The sequence below is a fragment of the Nilaparvata lugens genome, chromosome 3 (assembly GCF_014356525.2).
Source record: "Nilaparvata lugens isolate BPH chromosome 3, ASM1435652v1, whole genome shotgun sequence".
Classification (NCBI taxonomy): Eukaryota; Metazoa; Arthropoda; class Insecta; order Hemiptera; family Delphacidae; genus Nilaparvata; species Nilaparvata lugens.
The window spans coordinates 26,674,610-26,689,425 of NC_052506.1; the positions used below are offsets into that span (position 1 = coordinate 26,674,610).

The following is a 14,816-nucleotide window of genomic DNA, read 5'->3' on the forward strand; positions in this document are numbered from 1 at the left end:
TTGAATTTACTATTCAACGACATTTCGAGTATGAACAGGTTTTTTTGTATGAAAACTTCTATAACTTTAAACTACCTAATTTGACACTTGAGTCACATATCTTAAACCCCACCGATTATAGCGATTGATTAAATCTAATTTTTATTTTAATTATACTGGACGATGAATAAGCCGGATTCGCACATATTAGTGTCAGAGTCAGTAACCGGTACAGTGGAAATATAATTCGCAAGAGTTCTTATGGGAGTATTCCCACTCAGTCCGTCCGAGCGAGTAGAAATATTCCATTAGACCGTATGTCTCACTGTACCCGAGACATTCACTAATGCTGATATGTGGGTATGTGGATATGTAGCCTTTATGATGACTGTCAAATTTCATACATTGACAAACACAGTAATTGATTCAGAAATATGTTATTGAAAATTTGTAACTACTGAAACATCTATTGATCTTGAATAAAAATTCAATTGCGAATGAATGTGTACCGTGAAACCGGGTGTATAGAAAGTTTCTATCTAAAAATCCATCTATATATCGCGTTTTGTGATGCAGAAGTGCAACAGTTTGCTGACTCTTTTGGTTTGCTCCGCGTATCAGAGTTTGGTAACATATGGTCCAAGTTGATTCGTTCTGTTGATGTAAATCCTCCGAATAAGCGACAGAGAGTTTCGGGCCCCAATGACGATATGGAGTCTTCTTACCGCCGTCTCTTTTTTGAAGTACTTGATAATATATTGATGCACATACAAGAACGCTTTGCTGATTTGACCAAGCTCAAGTTTTTTGCTCTCCTCAATTGTGATGAGTTTGAGGAGTTCAACAGATCACTTCCAGCTCATGTGTTACAAGACCTAATAAAGTATCCATAAGGACAATATTTCAATGCAAATAGTTTGGAGGCTGAGTTGTATATTTACTCCTCTTCTTCCTTCAATCACTGCATTTCTAAATTGAATTACTATTGAGTGGACAATGATTCAACAGGGACATTCATTAAAACAAGCAGACTAATTCATCTACTGCTCACCATCCCAGCTACAAGTGCTGGACTGCCGAACGCACCTTTTCGGCTCTTAAACGCATCAAAACATACACTAAGAATTCAACCACTCAAATCGACTCAATGGACTAGCTTCACTGTGCATTGAAAAACAATATTTCAAGAAATCGATGACAGAAGTAAAATTCTATGACTCTGTCATCAACATTTTTGCTTCAAAAAAGGATCTACAAATCAAATTAAATTACAAGTAGACCATGATGTGAGTAACTAAGACTTCTCCACTAGTTAATTACTTTATAATTTTTGCAAAACTTTGTTTTATCATTTTGAGTTGTGAACTTGCATTCTGTGTTTATGTAATATGCGTGCATCCATACAACATTTGAATTTGTCTATGGCAAAAAAGTCAATGTGATCATGTCCATTGCGACTATGCTGGGGAGGGGTTGTAGCCCTACTTATATCTTTTTGACTCCTACAAGTTGAGAAATCCACGAAGTGCACTGATAGTGAAGTGAGCAGTGGAGTGAATCGCAACAAAACTTTCAAAAATATTCAACTGCCTGTAAAAGTAATACAGACGCAGATAGCAGGGATATTTTGCTATTCGCAGGTTGCCCACATATCAGACTAACATGGAAATTGTGTTCTGTCATGCTGGCCACACTGTTTTCAATCTCATTTGCTCAGTTTTGCAGGTTATTATGATTCACGTATTATTTTTCGGCTTGACAAACCAGAAGGTGTAAAGTGTCAGACATTGCCCAAAGAGGTTTTTGCGCAGCTTTTGAATGAGTTGATGAAGAAGATGAAACCAAAATTTCAGGACATTGTGCCACCTGGTTTTAGGAAGTGCAGTATCTATCCAATAAACCCTAATGAAATTCTAAGTAGGATTCCACCTTCCAGTCTTGAATCAAGCTTAGACACATCTTTAGAATGCATTTCTGTTGATGTGGGAGAAGCCTTCCTTCAGCACCTCGAAAAAAGACGAGGTGAGATCATCAAGAAGCCACGGATACAGCGGAAAAAACTTAATGTGCCTCCGGGAAAAAGTATTTGCCCAAAAGATTTAGAAAGCTCCTCTTCATCAGAAGACGAATGCAGCGCAGTGAATTCATCCTCATCTTCAAGTATAGAAGATGAATCAGCTTGTGAAGATGAGGCTGATATACCAGTACCAGTAACCACTTGCAGTGCAGAATACCACATCGGAGACTATGTCATGGTCACTTACAACAAAAACCTCTTTCCCGGTCAAGTCATGATGGTTCTAAAAGATGGACTATCAGTCAAGTGCTTCGAGAAAGGGAAAAAAGCATGGAAATGGCCAACTAAAGAGGACAAGCTATTTTATGAGTGGAAGGATATCATCAAAAAAATTGATTCCATTAAAGAGACAAGAAGAGGGGTTTTGTTTATTCCAGAAATGGATAATTTTGTATCATAATGTAGGCTAACATGATCAATTTTCATAATGTAATATTTGTAATTTTTTACAAAGGTATAAAATAAATTTTCATCAATTCCTATTTCAAGACTCTCAAATTTATTGATTATTCCTGGCAGACATCATTTTTCTTCATATTTTTAGAATTTATAGGACAAATTATTTGTTAAGATCATTTAAATGTAGTTGAAATATCACTGACTTTAATATATTGGTGTTACTTTGCTCTGTGAACAGGTTTCTGGTGTGTTATTATGAAGAAAATATAATGTGAGCAAACTCACCTCCCTTCAGGGGTGACTTTGCCTAGTGGGGAAAAATTATTTCTAATAAAAGAATGTTAATTAATATTTATATATTTTTTGTCAAAACTATACATTTTGATGTTTTTTTAGTAATATAGAATGTTTACCTTTTTTTTAGTTGTTGGATACACTAAAAAATGTATTTTTAGAAATAATATTTTCGAAAACTAGGCAAAGTCACCTCAGTTTACGGTAATGAAAAAGAGGGTGGATGCAAAAAAATTGTTCAATCCAAGAGATACCTATACCAAGAGTGAAAGCCATAAGTGGATCACAAACAGAATAAGATAATTTTTTTGTAAGTTAGGCTATAAGAAAAAGTGTGAAAAACTGTCCCTATTCACTCCATTCTACGGTATTGCTATATTGACGGACTTGAATTTACTATTCAACGACATTTCGAGTATGAACAGGTTTTTTTGTATGAAAACTTCTATAACTTTAAACTACCTAATTTGACACTTGAGTCACATATCTTAAACCCCACCGATTATAGTGATTGATTAAATCTAATTTTTATTTTAATTATACTGGACGATGAATAAGCCGGATTCGCACATATTAGTGTCAGAGTCAGTGACCGGTACAGTGGAAATATAATTCGCAAGAGTTCTTATGGGAGTATTCCCACTCAGTCCGTCCGAGCGAGTAGAAATATTCCATTAGACCGTATGTCTCACTGTACCCGAGACATTCACTAATGCTGATATGTGGGTATGTGGATATGTAGCCTTTATGATGACTGTCAAATTTCATACATTGACAAACACAGTAATTGATTCAGAAATATGTTATTGAAAATTTGTAACTACTGAAACATCTATTGATCTTGAATAAAAATTCAATTGCGAATGAATGTGTACCGTGAAACCGGGTGTATAGAAAGTTTCTATCTAAAAATCCATCTATATATCGCGTTTTGTGATGCAGAAGTGCAACAGTTTGCTGACTCTTTTGGTTTGCTCCGCGTATCAGAGTTTGGTAACATATGGTCCAAGTTGATTCGTTCTGTTGATGTAAATCCTCCGAATAAGCGACAGAGAGTTTCGGGCCCCAATGACGATATGGAGTCTTCTTACCGCCGTCTCTTTTTTGAAGTACTTGATAATATATTGATGCACATACAAGAACGCTTTGCTGATTTGACCAAGCTTAAGTTTTTTGCTCTCCTCAATTGTGATGAGTTTGAGGAGTTCAACAGATCACTTCCAGCTCATGTGTTACAAGACCTAATAAAGTATCCATAAGGACAATATTTCAATGCAAATAGTTTGGAGGCTGAGTTGTATATTTACTCCTCTTCTTCCTTCAATCACTGCATTTCTAAATTGAATTACTATTGAGTGGACAATGATTCAACAGGGACATTCATTAAAACAAGCAGACTAATTCATCTACTGCTCACCATCCCAGCTACAAGTGCTGGACTGCCGAACGCACCTTTTCGGCTCTTAAACGCATCAAAACATACACTAAGAATTCAACCACTCAAAATCGACTCAATGGACTAGCTTCACTGTGCATTGAAAAACAATATTTCAAGAAATCGATGACAGAAGTAAAATTCTATGACTCTGTCATCAACATTTTTGCTTCAAAAAAGGATCTACAAATCAAATTAAATTACAAGTAGACCATGATGTGAGTAACTAAGACTTCTCCACTAGTTAATTACTTTATAATTTTTGCAAAACTTTGTTTTATCATTTTGAGTTGTGAACTTGCATTCTGTGTTTATGTAATATGCGTGCATCCATACAACATTTGAATTTGTCTATGGCAAAAAAGTCAATGTGATCATGTCCATTGCGACTATGCTGGGGAGGGGGGTTGTAGCCCTACTTATATCTTTTTGACTCCTACAAGTTGAGAAATCCACGAAGTGCACTGATAGTGAAGTGAGCAGTGGAGTGAATCGCAACAAAACTTTCAAAAATATTCAACTGCCTGTAAAAGTAATACAGACGCAGATAGCAGGGATATTTTGCTATTCGCAGGTTGCCCACATATCAGACTAACATGGAAATTGTGTTCTGTCATGCTGGCCACACTGTTTTCAATCTCATTTGCTCAGTTTTGCAGGTTATTATGATTCACGTATTATTTTTCGGCTTGACAAACTTTACATGTAAGTACACACTTGAGCACCTTTTTTTGTATCTGTTTTTGTGTCTTATATAATTAATACTAGTAGTTCTCAGTAGACCTCATGCAGTTTTCTCATCCACAAGAATCTGGTGACACCTGTTCACCGGCTTTTCCAGACATCTGTGTATTGCATGCAATGGATAATCCATTTGTCAGCTGATTAATTATGAACAATTCTATAGTCTGATCAATCCTATCTTCAGAGTGGATGATAAATATATAGTGATATTGGAGTATGGAGGAGATTCCTTTTCCTTTCATATTATCCTTTAAATGCAAAATTTCAAAAAACTTTGTAAATACATGACACGCAGTTAATTATTCCTGCCAAACCTCATAGAATTCTTTCAACGCGTTTAGCCGTTAATGGGTTACATACATACAGACAGACGAAAGAAAATCCGAGTTAAAACATAGACCTCACTGCGTTCGGTCAACTATTAAAATAATATATTCTAATATATATTATGGAAACAGGCCACGGAGGCTAACAGGGGAAAAACTAGCGGCTATTGAAACGCCACGTTTCTCGTGGCTGGAGCTCAAAGTTTTTTTTTCCAGTGACGTCAAAACCTATTGCATGTTTAATGATTATTTTTATTTGTGAAAATATTTCTTTTATTTGGAAATATATAAATTCATTATTCATGAAATGTTATTTCTGAAGCATTGAGATTTCATACAAATTATCTATACTCTCGGGGATAGCACTGATTGAGCAGTGCCCAATCAAATTATTTTTCAATAAATTTATTTTGAATAAGTTCTTCAACTTAGTACTAAACTAAAAAAGTGACAACTTGAATATTTAACTTGAACAATCCTCAACTTACTGACAGAATTGAACTGTTAATTAATTTAGTTGCCAATTTAAAACCGTAGCAATTTTTCCGGAAACGTGAAATCATGTGTCGGCGCATAAATTCTGTCTATCTGACAGTCTGTGTGATATCTCCCAAATAGCATCAACTTTTTTGAATAAATTGAAGGAATAGCATGCAATTAATTCCAGCTGACTAAATAATACAATCAAAACCAATTTCTTCCTTATGCACTTTCAATGTTATTTCTATATCCCAAAAAAAGACGAAAGAGTGAGTCGATTTTGTTTTCCAACGAACTTGATCTGTAAAAAGGTTTGAAGAATTCGTGTTCAAAATTTGAAGCTGATTGATCAATTCTCTCTAAAGTTATTTTCGAACATACAAACAGACAGAAAACGACGTTGACCTTCATTAAGTCAAAAGTGAGAACTCGCTAACGCTCGTTCAATTATAATAGTTATTATTATAACTATTATTTAATAATAGTTATTATTAAACAAAGACAAAGCTTAAAAGAGTACTTGATTTAGAATATTGATTGGACTGTCTCGAACCATCTCTGACTGTCTCTTGACTGTCTTTGTCTGTCTCTTAACCGTCTGAAGAAATGATATTTAGGTGGTAAATGCATTATCTCAAGATCCATTATTTATTTAATGGAATGGAATAGTTTGATTGGTTTCTTTCTCCTAGTTGTTTCAATCTTATTCTAATTAGAAACTCTTATTACTTAAAATTTTTCAAAATATAAAAATTATACATAGCCTATAGTTAGTTTATTTAAATACTATGTAAGAATTAACTGTGTCTATCACCTGATAATAGCCTATAAAAATTAAACATCCATCACCTTACAAATACGTATCACAGATGTCTACTGGAATGTTGTATCCTGTGAGAAACATCCAGCCATGGAGATAGCATTTGATGAAAGTCGAACAGTAAGACGGTGCGGCATCACTAGGAATGAGTTCTGGCACGGGGCTCTTACTCTCAAAATGAATTCTTTCTCAGTCGGTTTTGGAAAAATTGCTGCATTTAGTCCAGAAGGTTTCGACTTGGATTTTTCGCTGTCTGATGAATCTTGATCAGCTTCATTTGTCATCAACACCACCTGAAAAAATTAGAGAAAAAATGGACAATAATTTTAAAAACTGAATCGGAGAATATGAATGATTCACTCTGTTTTGTCATAAAAACAGAAAATCCCAAAAAAGTAATAGTAGTACACCTCAGAATTCAAGCTGGAACAAGAAAACATCATACTTGAAAGTTAAGTTTTAATAGCATCCTCAGTTTTTGGTTTTCGAGATATCCATCTAGAGTGATCTAAAGTGATCAGAAGGGTTTAGTTGGCAAATAACTTTCTCACATGAAGATTTTGCTAACTTGTGTCCGGGAAGACACAATTTATCCCAATTTATCCAGGGTTGAGGTAATTTCACGGAACTGTATTTCCGTTACCGAAGATAATTCACAAGTATTTGGGAATATTTCAAACTTGCATTAAGGAATAGAATTAAACTTTTATTCAAAATTTCAATACAGAATCAAGTCAATGAACAGCGAATGGGTATTTTGAAATTAATAGTTTCTCAAGTAAAATTCAATTTAGTGTTGAAAAAAGCAAGGTGGGCTAAATAGTAGGCTGAGTAATTTGAAATCGAGCTCATCTTTGCTGAGAGATTTAGCTCATTGTGAGGACAATGAAGTTGGTGATGATGGTTGAAGCTAAAAATTACGTGTTTTTCAAAATACAAGGAGCATTGTTGTCAGGTGTAGCTGGAAATATACAGGGTGGGTGAAAACCCCGAGAACGGCTTAATATCTCACACACAAAGGTAATTTGACGGTGGGTGTGATTGGGGATCCTACTCAAATTGAAAAAACTACTTTACAATGACTTTAAAATCTGGTCCGCCATCGTGGATCCGCCATATTGAATGCAACTTCAATTTTTTTTAAATAGGAAGGTGGTCGTACGATACATGATTTCGATAAGGAATTTCAAGAAAAAATGAATGGCGGAAACCGCATATCGATATCTCAAACCGTTTCGGGAATATTCACATTATTAGTCAATACTATTCAAAGCAGAAAAGAGAGAAAAAAGTCTGAGAACGGCTTAGTATCTCATAAAAAGAAGTGAAGTGAAGGACGAAGGAGTGAGTCAATTTTGTTGTCCAACAAACTTGACCTGTAAAAAGGTTCGAAGAATACGAGTTCAAAATTTGAAGCTGATTGATCAATTCTTCATAAAGTTATTGTATAACATACAAACAGACAGACAACGACTTTGGCCTTCAGTAAGTGGAAAGTGAGAACTCGCTAACGCTCGTTCAATTATGGATTTGTGTTTTCTTTGTGATTTATTTATTGATTGGGTTCATCCAAAACAGTGTAGAATAAGGTTTTTCTAATTATAGTTTTTCATAGAGTATGATTTACAGTGAAATGAAAATTGATGCTTAGTCTCTGAGACTAGTTTTAATGACAACATAAAAAAAGATTATTGAGCCTCGAGTGATCATATAGATTTTTGTAGAATTTTCTACAATGTGTTTTGTCAATTTTCATCATAAGGGATAAAAACCTGATAACCAATTATTCTTCTACACTGTTTTGGAAACGGATAAAAGCTTATTCTGTACTTGCTCGGCTCTAAACGTATCCTGATGAGTGAAGGGACAATATATCCCACACTCAGGGACACTTCTGATTGATACAGGGTTACAACAGTGGCAATATTATTGAAGCCAGGAGAGTTTCTCACAACAAAGTCCAAAAGCCTGTTTGCTTATGATTTACCCACTCATAAATACACTCATTATTTCCTAATAGTTGTTTGTATATCTAGAGTGAAAAATACCGCTTTTTCTCCCTGAGGGAAACAAGATTTTCCCTCAACCTACATTAATTTATAAACTGCAAATAAAATAATTTTAAAAACTTACATGATCAGTAACAATGTGTTAGAACATAACCCAAGAAGTAAACAGCTGGCAGTAAGCACAATTTCACTGCCGACAACGCTATGCGCTATCTGTCGGCAAAAATTGTAACAATGATGGCCGACTAATAACAACACTATAATAAAGTTCGCGTTCAAAATTTGATTAGTTGATGGAAAATATTCGTTAGCTGGTATTTTGAATAACATGGAATATTAAAAATATTTATAAATTTTTATAGTATACTAATACGAAGTATGTAATAATTTTAGCATACACATATATACCTATATTATATGTTGATCAAATTTCTGGTTGAGGTATTGCATTTAGTTGGCCCAATGACTATGGTACTCTACATGCTTCGACATCTGAGCTTAGACCTTCCAACCTATTTCCAATGTAAGTTTTTAAAATAGAGATGCTTCTCATGTTATTTAAATGATGTTACTTTTACTCACTAGAAAGTTTTTCTGTTTTTTAGACCCGAGAGCAAAAAGTGACACTTTAGTACAGTATTAGGTTCCAGGGAGTACAGTATGTAAGTATTTTAGACAGTAGATGGAGGGAAAAATCATTTTCAACTTGCACACGGGTAGAGGTGAGAAATGATGAAATTTATCTGGAATATTAATTTTATTTTCAGCTGCAAAAGTTGAAAAATTGGTCCAAAGTGAAAAATAAAATAACAAATGATAAATGATGTGGAAAAAATGATTAGATGCTTTATCTTACCCTGCGAGCTTCTGCGAACATTGACTTTATCCTCTTGCCAATATCTGAGTGCGGTCCGCCCGGAACAGCGACTTCAGGCTCAACAACGAGATCAGAAAGAAACTTTTTCATGAGCCATGTTTGTCCGGTGCCCGGACACAGCTTGTGCTCCAGAGAGGCCACTTGCGCGATCATCGCTTCTGCGTGTGCTACTTCTTTGCAGATCTCCTACAACATTGCAATCAAAATTATTTACTCATCCATTTCAAAGAAGCTAATTATCATCGAACAATAAGAACACTATCCACATTCTACAAACATGACGCATTTTTGTGATAAAATTTTTGCTTAGTAGTTGTATTAATTTTAAAATTGTATAAATTCGATATTTCATGAATATAATGAATTCGATATTTTGCAATCAATAACGATGTTTGGCGAATGTAAAACAATAAAAAACCTCTTCCAATGATGGCCACCATCTTGGATTCTCTAACAATGAGAAATATTTCCATTGTTTTGATCATCAATGTTCTAGTTTAACAAATTAATTGAGACCGTTTGCAAGTCTCAATCATGTTGGAGTGACATAGAAGTGAATTTTTTAGTTTTTGCTCGATACCTTATTGGCTGGTTTGGTTTGACTTACCAAAACATTGGGAAATGGATTACTAACATAAGGACAACAAGATCTGCACTCCTAGAAAAACCAGTTGGGCGCCCTAAAAATGTGGAGACACCTGACAATATGTTGAGAGTCCTTTCATGAGTCCTTCCATCAAATCAAACTGTCTATAAAAACCCTCTACAAATGTAGTAGTGCCAATAGCACCCCTGAAATGAAGAGAACTGAGGAACTGAGATTCTTCAGCTGCCTAACCCCCATTGGAAATCCATAAAATGTTGTCAGTGAACATTCTAAACACTGCTGAATTTTTTTGGGAGCCCTAAATTAGATTTTGAATTGCACTGAATTAGTACGGTAACAGTTTTTATACCTCTTGAAACCTCATAGGAATTCATAGATATCCATTTATAACTACATAGTGTAATCCAAATTATCCAATCTTGAGTGTACTATCATTGAGAAACAATAGCATAAGTAGATATCCCATGGTATAGGGCGTTTATGTCGCAACTTTTACTGTTATCTCAAGCCGCTAGTTTATGTAATTCTTTCCCGTGAAGCTGTGTGACACTGGTAGTCTCTCATATTGTTCCGTTCATACATTCTCACCCTAACAAAACAGTAAAATTCGACAATAATCAACAGTAATCGGCTTGAGATAACAGTAAAAGTTGCGACATAAACGCCCTATACCATGGGATATCTACTTACGCTATTGTTTCTCTGTGGTACTATTGAGCCAATCCAAGTAATAGCACAACAGAATTCTAATAATTTGTTCCTCTGTTATTTTTTCTACAGCTATTTTTACCATTAGTTATAATGTTGTAGCTGATTAATTTTCAAATACTTAATCTACACAAATTAAATAAATCAATTCAGACACTTCTTTGCACACAGACACCATAGCCCATGTGAGGAATATTCTTTCTTTGTATTTTTGTTACTATTATTCAAACACGTATCATTGAAGAATAAATGAATGAATTTGGATTTGATTTGATTACCGCGAATCGATTGATGTCCTTTTCGCAGACGCGAAAGAGAGTTTCGGCCTTGGACGAGATGTGCTTGATGGCGGCGATGAGGCGGTGCATGTCGATGGGTAGTGCCTGCTGCGTGAGGCGGAGCAGCGAGGCATGCATCAGCGGGCAGAGCAGCATTCGAGCAGCATCAGCCGGCTGCGACAGGTCCAGTCGATGTAGCACCTTTTCCGCTTCTCTGGTGTAGTCAAACAGTCGATTCTGTCTCCTCGCTGGCACTGGCTTAGCTACACTCCAAATCTCGAGCCAAGGGTTGCCAGGAATTTGCATCCTACTGCTTAGTGTACCTGAAAAATATGTAATTTCCTTATAATATTTGAAACATTTGGTGCTGTGATTTTTTTCAAAATTCTAATTTTTCTGGACGTGGATCAGTGACTTCTGTTTTGTGCTTTTGGCTTTCTAAAATCGGAAGAAACTTTTTAGAATAGAACTTATGTGAACTAACTCCGCCTAATAAAGAATGCATCAAAATCAAGAATAACCATTATAGTTTTCCGTGATGGGAGATTGTGGTTACTGTATGTCAACGTAGTGGAATTTCCATCGGGACTCCCCACAATTCAAGCCATACGCTAACAACAACAATATTTAAATATATTTTGACGTGATGAAATTTTACAAACTGTATTGAGATGTACATGTTGAATTTCGAATCCGGCTGAAATATAACATTGTTATAAACGTACTTTTATTTATTTATTTTCACAAATTCATATAATAATCTACCTTCTCAATAATTTTTTTCCCATCAAATAACGTTCCACAATATCCACTTTGAATCTGACCGATAATTATAAACAACGTTGAACTTGTTAAATTTGGATTAAAAAAATTCTCTAACAAATAAAACCTTCTATTTTTCAACTAAGGTACTTGATAATTCATTACATTGAACCACAAATACCCTTTTTTATTTGATGACACGAACAATCACGCCATTATCAAGGGTCAAAATTTTCAAAATATGACTTTTTTCAATACTTGTCATGCAGACTAGACTTATCTTCAAGTGAATTGAATTGAATAAGAATTAATAATATGATGAATTTTCCAACTCAAGATTTATGAAACCAACCTTTTACTACGCCATCTTCACCCGGTTCTTTGTCTTCAATCCAATCCCGTGGAGAGTACCATCTGATGAAATCTTCTAATACTGCTCCAGGATTGGCAGCCTAAAATGACATTTTTGTATAATTGTTTCAAGTTCACAGTTTATAAAATGACAGGAGCTCACATTTAATTTTAAAATAATCTTCATAATAGAACTTTATTTTATCTATGTTGTTTTCTGATGTGGCAATATACAAATTTACCATTAATTTTCATACACTGTGTAATCAGTATTGGATTATTCATTTTTAATGATATCCATTACAATTCAAACAAATTTAAGTTTTATTCTAGGGCTAATCATACTATGTTCTCTGGCAATCAAGAATGTACCCTTCGGTCAACTGCTGATTGATCAAGTGATCTGAGAAGATCAAGTGAACCAAACAAGTTCAATCAGTTTCGTCGATTTGGCACATAGTAACACATCTATGCTCTCCAACTTTCCAGCAATGCAATAAATCTTACAAAAAGTCAAATTGAGTTTTTCGTTTACATCAGCAATAGAACACTACATCAAAATGATCATATCATATAAAACATGCATTGTTGGTGAAAATTATGTAAACAGCTCAATATTTATTTTACTAACATAATTTGACAGTCATTGGGAATCCTATTTCGAATAAAAGAACTAATTTTCTGTCGCTACAAATTTTTGTCTGCCATCTTGTATCCGCCATTTTGACTCCAACTTGACTTTTTTAAATGGAAAGGTTGTCATATGGTACATGATTTCGATACAGAATTTGAACAGAAAATGAATGGCGAAAACCGCACATCGATACCTCGAACCGTTACAAAGTTAGTCACACTCGAAGATACTAATAAAACATGCAAGAATGAGTACATTGAGAATTAAAAAAAAACCAAACTATCAAATTTTACTCTTCAAGTGTTAGTAAACACTTATAGTGACATCTACTCACATATTTATCAATTTAAACAGAAAAGTTTGATCTGTCAGAATTTTAATGTACTCATTTACAGTATAGCATCTTTGTATGATTTAGTATTATCTTTGAATGTGAATAACTCATGTGTGTGTCATTAAAGAAAATGAATCTAATGTATTGAAACGGGCTACTATTATTGAACATATTACAATGGCCAATAATGACTTTGTTCAGGTTTTGCAACTAGTTTGTCAGTCAACAGTCTGGAATCTGTTCTAAAGATAATTTTCTACAAATCTCAAATCTCTATCGATAGACTAATTCAAGATAACAAACCTTGAAAGATTCTATGTCAGAAAGAAGAGATGCGCTCATCAACTGAGTCCTCAATTCTGAACCCTGAACATCTGATCCCAAGTTAACTAGAACTTCAGCATCTTCATCTATTTGATCTTCTGTTTTTGGTGTTGCCTCCTGCAAAAAAAACGAATATCATATAATCTAAACAGTATTATCCGAAATACAGAGGGCATTGTTTTGACTTATTCTTCCATAATTGCATAGAAAATATTTAAACGCCTTGAAATGGAAATAAGAGGTTATTATTACTTTTGAACAGCTACAAAAGAAACAAATATAAAACTCTGATGAATCCAGGGAAAATTAATATATTTTACTGAATGATGAAGGTCTCTCAAGTATATTCAGTTCGAGGTCATAATTTGAAGAAAGATTGCTAGTGAAATGTAAAGGATGATTAACAATTATTTTACATAGAAATTTTTGATACGAGTAGCATCACAAATCATCTCTTAGTTCAAACATTTATTGGTTGAATGTTCTATACGTTGTAATTATTTGAAAAGGTAACTGTGATTTCACTCATTCAGTGAACACAAGCTTAATCAGCTATTGCTATTTGGTTTTGAGATATAGTGCGGTGAAAGATTGATCTATTGAAATATTGAGAGAAGCATTTTCTCATTATTTATTCGAGATTATACCAACATGAAACTTTTGCTTTCCAAAGGAATAATGTTGCGCTTTAAAATTCGATTGTAAATAATCTCGCTAATCCTCAATTGGCCCTTTTTGATCGTTTTGGATTAGACCTACGAATATTAGCCTGATGTCGATAAATCTCCAATGATTAATTTCAAAGTACGCAAACGACCCTTCCACAATAAACAAACTTTCATTATTTTAAATAGGCTATTGAAAATTCATGCAAAAACTGCAGTGCATGGCATTGGAAAGGAACTCCAACCAAGAAGATCGTTGACATATCTTTTGAATTTGATGGATCTCTTTTTTGACATAATATAATCTATAATAAGGAAAGAATTGACTTATCACGTCTGAACTACTGGACTGATTAACTTGAAATTTTGCATATATGCTAGATTCTTAATTTAGCAAGGATGGTTATAGAGGCCTATTTCAATTTCTTCAAGATTTCAGTGGGTCATGTTCTCAGTTTGTCAAGTTTTTGATTGGACCCTTGCGGAGCATGGGTTACCTGTTAGTCATCAATATGCATAGTATTTGAACATCGAAAATGAATATCGTCATGTATGCCTATTATACTAAGTATAATAATTAGCATGGATTCAGAAATTGTTATTATTTTAATCTACCCTCTGATAAAAACATCATCATCATCGTCGTCGTCAGGCTTTTCAAGCCCATTCCGGCGTCTATCTCTTTTTTCCTCAGTCTACCAATACTTCTTCTG

The 14,816-nt window shown here is 34.4% G+C and overlaps 1 protein-coding gene across 4 annotated transcripts in view; it reads right to left on the reverse strand.

Moving 5' to 3' along the window:
* The window catches only part of LOC111054026 (rab3 GTPase-activating protein catalytic subunit), a 280,846-nt gene that overhangs the window by 138,036 nt on the left and 127,994 nt on the right, over positions 1-14,816 (reverse strand). For 3 of the 4 annotated variants that reach the window (XM_039423432.1, XM_039423431.1, XM_039423430.1), the window contains exons 12-16: positions 13,418-13,555; positions 12,148-12,247; positions 11,034-11,356; positions 9,420-9,626; positions 6,584-6,847 (exon numbers count right to left, since the gene is read on the reverse strand). In XM_039423432.1, the coding sequence (XP_039279366.1) occupies positions 6,608-6,847; positions 9,420-9,626; positions 11,034-11,356; positions 12,148-12,247; positions 13,418-13,555 (1,008 nt within the window). In that variant the 3' untranslated portion in view covers positions 6,584-6,607. Of the gene's footprint in view, positions 1-3,540; positions 6,848-9,419; positions 9,627-11,033; positions 11,357-12,147; positions 12,248-13,417; positions 13,556-14,816 lie in introns of those variants that run through there. The other variant, XM_039423429.1, reaches the window with a different exon arrangement.